Below are 6,218 nucleotides of genomic sequence, written 5' to 3' on the forward strand. Positions count from 1 at the left end.
GAATAAAGACGAGGCAATTGTACGCGCTGCGGTAATACAAATCTAGTAACGAGGTGAAGAAGAGAGATCTATCAAACTAAAAAAAGATGAACGGAAAGGCGACGTACGAAATCGCGCACGTTTACTCCCTTGAATGCGGTAGTGCAACGAGCACGCTGAAAACACTTCGACACCAGCATCGAGGATTAATGCCACGCCGCTTTACGAGGCTGCGCCATGGCACGTGTGTTTTCATCCCGCATGCGCTGCATCTCCGCAAACACGTCTTCCGCCGGTTGCGCCGCCTCTCCCTCGTCGATGTCCGCACCGTCGGGCCGACCTCGGGTTGGGGTTCCCCGTGCACCGCGTCGTTGGCGCTGTGGTGTCCGGTTCGCCGCCGCCTCTCGCGATGGAGTCTGCGGTCGTGGCGGCAGCGAGGTCGGACCTCGCGGCACCACCGGCATCATCGCCATTCGGGAGCGCTCGCTGCACACCGTCTTGACCTCGTCCAGAGTGAAGTCGTCGGAGGTCCACCGGCGCGGCGCGTGCCGGGGCGGAGACTGCGGGAGGCGCTCCTTCTTCCGCCGCTCCTCTCGCATCTCTTCCTGATGCTGCGCTCCTTCCTTTTCCTCTGGCGCATTGGTGCTGCTCACGTTGGTGGCTGCATTCGCTGAGGCGGTCGCTTGCGAGTCGTGCGCATTCGACTCCATAACAGTGGGAGCAGGCACGGCGTTGTGATTGTCTGCGACTTTACCGGAGCAGTGTGTTGTTGTGAAGGTGTTGCGACCCCCCGATGGACTCAGCGTCGTGGAGGACGCCGCTGTCGCAACGCACGAGGACGGCGGCGGCAGCGCCGTCTCGACGCTGCAGCTGGAAAGGCAGGGGTCCATGCGAGTCGTCGAGGCAGAGGCGCGGGTTTGAATCTCGAGCAGCTGGAAGTCGTCGTCCTCACCCGCTGCCGTCCAGCGCCGCGCTGCGTCGATGTTTACATGAACCGCGCTGCTGGGTAACGCGCTCTCAAACGGGTTCTCCTTCGCCACAAGGCGCGTTCCACTGTTGCCGCCGCTCACGTTGTGGCCGTCTGCTGTAGCCGCAGCCGTAGTGACCGCCGCAGGATCTTCTTCGTCTTGTAGCTCGGCTGCCTTCTTGGCGGAAGCCGCCTCGCCAGAGCGTCGGCAGGCGTCCTTGCCGGAGTCTCTGCCCTGCGCAGACGGCGGCGAGGGCGAGGAGAGAAAAAGGTTGCGGCGCAGGTTGTCCGCCGTCAGCTCCATCGACTGCACGGTGGACGCCGCCGCCGTCGGACTGCCCGTCGCGTCCGTGCCGGTCTTCTTTCCAGGTGAGGATTCACTGCCACCGCCGCGCTGCGCAGCTCCCTTCGCCGGGGCGGGGGATGAGTACTTCGCGACGTCAGCGCCGCCTGGACTCCCTTTACCCGGACTCGCCGCCGGCCGGCTCCCGTTCGCCCCGGCAGGGTTGCGGGAGCGCGGAATGAGCGTGTTTTGAGTGGCGGACGCAGCGGATGGACCGCCGAGCCGCGGGCGGCCGCGAACGGGGCGGTGTGCGTTGGCCCCCGCCCCCCGGCCCCCCGACGCGTTCGGTGTTGCGTCCTTCGTCGTAGCCAACCGCTCGAATACATTCGGCTGCTTCTCCGGCGTGGTAGCCGCTGGTGCTGCCGCAGCTGCTGCGGAAGCGTCTGCGAAGTCGTCGTCGATTGTCTGGAAGTCCGTCCAGCCCACGCTCTCTTGCCTTTCATTCCCGTAAGATGGCCGCTGCTGCCGCTGCTGCTGCTGTGGCGGGGGAGCCAGACTCGGCGTAATCGGGTAGTCGCAGAAGAGCTCGATTTTCCCACCACCGCTACTGCTGCCGCTACCGTTCTCTTCCTGCGAGAGCAGCTCGGACAGCATCACGTCCCAGTCTTGCTGATTTAACAGAGAAATAAAGTCGCCGTCGACGTCCTCGTAGCGGATGCGCAGTCGCCGCTCTTCCGGTGATGACGACGTGCCGACCGCCACCGCCGCGCCGCTGCACGACGACTGCGCCAGCTGGGCTTGACAGTGCGCGTGCAGCTGGTCGTAGACGTCGGTGAACTTCGCCTGCGCTGCGTCCGCCACCGGCATCACGCGTGTCTGCGCGTCGAAGTGAATCTTCAGTCGCGCCGTCAGTAAACGACGTAGACGTGCGCGAGCGGCGTCGATCAGCGCGCCGCTGATGCCGGCCGCTTCCGCCTGTTGGATACGCTGCCGCAGATCGCCCGCCGCCGCAGCGACAGAGGGCCAACGGTGACAGTTGTGCAGGCTGCTGCTCTCCGCGCTGTTGCTGCTACGGGCAGTGGTGACCATCCGTGCGCTGTCCTCGCTGGAGCGCTGGGTCCCCGCGGGGGACCCTACGTCGTGCGTTGGGCGCCGCGGTGTAACCTGCGCAGACGGAGTGCGAAGCCCCGCATCGTTGGGGTAGCTTGTTTTGCTCTGGCGCGTCCCCGCCCGATCGTCCGGGGTGTGGCCGAGCGCCTGCTCCAACTGTCGCTGGGCTTGGCCCTGCGAGAACAGCATCGCGAAGACGTCGCACAACTCACGGTAGAGGACGTCGAAGTCGGCCGGCCAGGCGGCGGTGGTGGTGTGCGGGATGTACAGGGCAGACACGGGGAAGTCCGCGGGGAAGCCTTCGCCGATCCACGTAGCCGTCGCAGAGTGCCGTGATAGTTGAGCCGGGATTGCGGTGCCGTTGGTTTTAAGGGCGTTGAAGTTTAAAAGAGGCACCTGCGGTGGAAGGGGAGAACCGGCCAAGTCCGCTCCAGCAGCCACATTACCATCAACATCAGCAGCACGCGGAGGAGAGAAGAGGGTGGTGGCGTCCGAGGCCTGTCCATGGTGCAGCGGCGATGGCGGTGAGAGGTGCGCTGCCGTGCCGTGCGCCAGTGCACCGCGACCCACCGCAACCGCCACCCGCGCCGACGCCGCATCGTACGGCAGGCGCCAGCGAAGGAGGAGCTCGTTGACGCGTGTAATGTGATCCAGAAGGGTCTCCAGCGTCGGGGATGGCGTTTGCAGAAGGGCGTCCACGGCGCTCCGCAAACGCTCCGCCTCCTGTATGCGGTGAAGAAGATCCTCTGCCTGCTTCACGAGGGCCGCGTCGTCCCGTTGCGCGTCGTCACGGTTGCCGCCACCAGACGGACACCCGCTGCGGACCTGCGTATACGCCTGCGCCGCCTTCAACGCTGGCGCCAGCACGGCGCCGATCACGCTGTCGGGCTCTGCCATGAGGCTCCGCAGCTGATCCATCACCGCCTGCTTTCGCGCAAAGGTATGGCCCAACTCGGTCACCGGCACCACGATTTGTGCGTGGTGCAAGTCAGAGACGGTCTCCCCAGGGCGAAGAATCTCTTGCAGCCCTGCGATCTGCAGCGCGTCCATGCGAGAGCGGCGGATGGCGGCGTCGGTGCGGCCCGTGCTGGCGAGTTGGCGGGCGTCGAGCACGAGCTGCCGCCACGCCCGCATCGCAGGGAACCAGCGCGACTCCAACCACTGAAAGAACGGGCTTGCCTTCAGCATGGAGAGTGGAAAGAAGAGGCGCCTGGGAGACGAAGACCTGCATGCGCATCTACCTGTCTTGTCGTTGTCCGTCACACCACCACCACCACTACCACCGTAATGCTGGTGCTGCCTCTCCTCTTCCACCTCGACACTCTTCCGGAAGCTGTCCCACACTTCACGTGCTTCGCCGAGGTCGTGGTGGGCCGCGATGTCACGAAGCAACACGACCTGCTGGGCCATGCGAGCGACAAAGTCCACCAGCTGATGCATCTCGGCGAACACGGAACGGTGATCGGCGAACAGGCGGCGCACCTCCGGTGCCTCGTGCAACGATAGCTGACGAGCCACGCCGTCGACAACCCGCAACAGTTGTGAGCCGCGCTCCAGCGCGGTCTTCTCGAGCAGCGGGAGGTCCACGTCTTCGCCCAGGTGTGCGTACTCGAGTTTCGTGAAGGCGCTCAACAAACCGCTGGCGGCTCTGTGCAAGTCGGGCAGCAGCGCCACGGATCCAAAGCTGCTTGGGTTGTGATGGGCGGCCCCTTCCCCACCCACGCCATCCGGTGCTCCTTCTTCCTCTTCCGCATCGTCGATGCCCTCGTCAACCCTGCTGTGGTGCACGTGATACCCCGTAGAGCGGCGACGCGGCACCATGGAGGCGCGGAAGTCGTCCGTGGAGTCGGGCGGTGGTCCGCACCGACGTCGCTCGCCAAGTGCGCGTGCGATACTCACCACATAGGTCAAGACGGAGTCCGCTTGGTCCAGCTGCATCCGCAGAGCTCCGTCGAGTTCGGGTGACGGCGTGCGTTGCCTTGTCGCTGCTACGGCTACGCGCTCCTTCTTCGCGTCGGTGGATGGCGCCGTGGTGGTGGATGACCCGGCAGTGGCAGAAGCAGAAGATGCCACCTTGCGCTGGCCAGCAGCGGTGGCGGGAGTTCGCGAATCTTTCACGTTTACCGTGCGCTTCGGGGCAGGGCCGCGCTGTGACGATGCGCTGACTCTCGCAGCCGACGGGGAAGTCGAAGTGGCCGCGCATGGACCACCACCACCAGCGGCACCGCCTCGTGCGCTGGAGGGGCCGCTGCGAAGGAGCGCCGTCGGCGTGCCTGCGGAGGAGGAAGACGACTTCGGCGCCGCACCACCGGGGGCAACGGCTGCTGCCGCTGTCGCTGCTGCTGTCACGTGGGTGTTCTCCTTATCTGCACTTTTCTCCGTCTGCTTACCGGTTGCCGCAACACGCGGGGCAGCAGCATCAACGTGCCCGCCCCGGCGTCGGTGCTCCGGCACGTACGACTGCGCCGGCGTCGTAAAGGGGCTGAGGTCGACATCTTCGCCTTCTGCATTTGTGTCAGAGGAGTTCGCCGAGACGGTGATGTGCGACGGCGCCATCGCGACGACCGGCGAGCGCACTTGACGGAGCGCGCCGCCGCCACAACCGTTGCCACACACGGTGGGCTTCGAGTTCACACGCTTTGCTGTTTCTTGTAACGCAGGCTGCAGCGGCTGCTTCGACTTCAGTTGCTGCTGCTGCAGCTCGAAGCTGTTCCGACCGAAGCTCTTCACGTAGTTGCCGTTGCTGCGGTGGCGCGCACCATTTGCAGCAAGCGACGGCGGCGGCGAGACAACGCGACGCGTCCCGTTGACCGTCTCGGCGGGGCGGCTCATTAGAGTGTATACAGAGCCGTGTGCTGAGGGAAAAGAAAAAAAGGAAAGCAGGAGAAGGATCTCTAAGCGTCTAAGAACAAAAACAAAGAAATCGGATATGTGAGCTCAACGAAGTGGAATCAAACGAATACAAAAATGGCAACAAAAACAAATAGTAGGGTGGCAAAAGAAGGAGGAGGGGGGAGAGGCACAAGGTGCGCCGCTTTTGTTTCTCCCCCGGTAGAGGCGACACGGCAGCCGTTAAGAGCGTAGAGACACGCAACACCGTTTCAGCAATCGCTTGTTGGCAACGTGCTGTACTCGATATGAAGTTGTCCCAACACACACACACACACAAGTTGGAGACAGGACGCCCAATGAAAGAAGGGAAAGGAGGAGGGTGGAGAGGACAAGAGGAGGGATGGGATGAAATTCGGTAGCGAGAAAAAGAAAAAACCAACGCTGAGAGGGCGAACACAACAAAAGACATAAAACCACCCTTCCCCTTCCCCACACGCACCGCCGCGAGTTTTCGTGTTGCGTGCGTGAGTCGTGCACTTGACGGCAATAAGGGGGGACTTTGGCCAACGTGCGCTCATGATCAACGCAACCGCCGAATGCCGCTTCATCGCTGCGTCCCCTTCACTTTCAGGGGTGTTTAACGCTTTTGGTTTCGTTTTGAGATGTCGGCCAACATCAACGCACAGGATGTTGCTTTTGCTCTGTTTACAAAGACAGAGACGAGTAGAGCCCATAGAATGAACAGACACCGGACGAAGGAAAAGAACAGTGCGACCAGCAGAAGCGCGCGCATGTGTGTGTGTGTGTGTGTGTGTGTGTGTGAAAGGAGAGAGAACAGCAGCAACACACGATAGAACCACATCGACAAGGCGGAGCACTTGAAGAAAGCAGCTCCACACTTTTATTACAAAGGACACGGTCCTCCCTTGCGGTCCCCCGGCGCAGGCGCGTGGGAATCACAGGTCGCCCGTGTCTTCCGCCTCCCCCGCATCCACCGACGACGGCGGCGCTGGTGCGGGAGCAACCTCTACCACATCTTCCTCCAGT

The 6,218-nt window shown here is 63.2% G+C and overlaps 2 protein-coding genes across 2 annotated transcripts in view; both read right to left on the bottom strand.

The window, feature by feature from the left end:
* Positions 1-185: 185 nt before the first annotated feature.
* Positions 186-5,466, bottom strand: ABB37_06456 (hypothetical protein; the record flags this gene model as incomplete). Its single annotated transcript, XM_015804783.1, has 1 exon — positions 186-5,466. The coding sequence occupies exon 1, from the start codon at positions 5,169-5,171 to the stop codon at positions 186-188; it is 4,986 nt and encodes a 1,661-aa protein (XP_015656761.1). The 5' UTR covers positions 5,172-5,466.
* Positions 5,467-6,127: 661 nt separating this feature from the next.
* Positions 6,128-6,218, bottom strand: part of ABB37_06457 (hypothetical protein) — a gene marked incomplete at its 3' end in the record, with an annotated part of 1,592 nt that continues 1,501 nt past the window's right edge. The window contains exon 1 of the mRNA XM_015804784.1: positions 6,128-6,218. This exon is cut by the window's right edge and continues 1,501 nt beyond it. Within this exon, the coding sequence (XP_015656762.1) occupies positions 6,128-6,218 (91 nt within the window).

This window comes from Leptomonas pyrrhocoris, assembly GCF_001293395.1.
Source record: "Leptomonas pyrrhocoris isolate H10 chromosome Unknown, whole genome shotgun sequence".
Classification (NCBI taxonomy): domain Eukaryota; phylum Euglenozoa; class Kinetoplastea; order Trypanosomatida; family Trypanosomatidae; genus Leptomonas; species Leptomonas pyrrhocoris.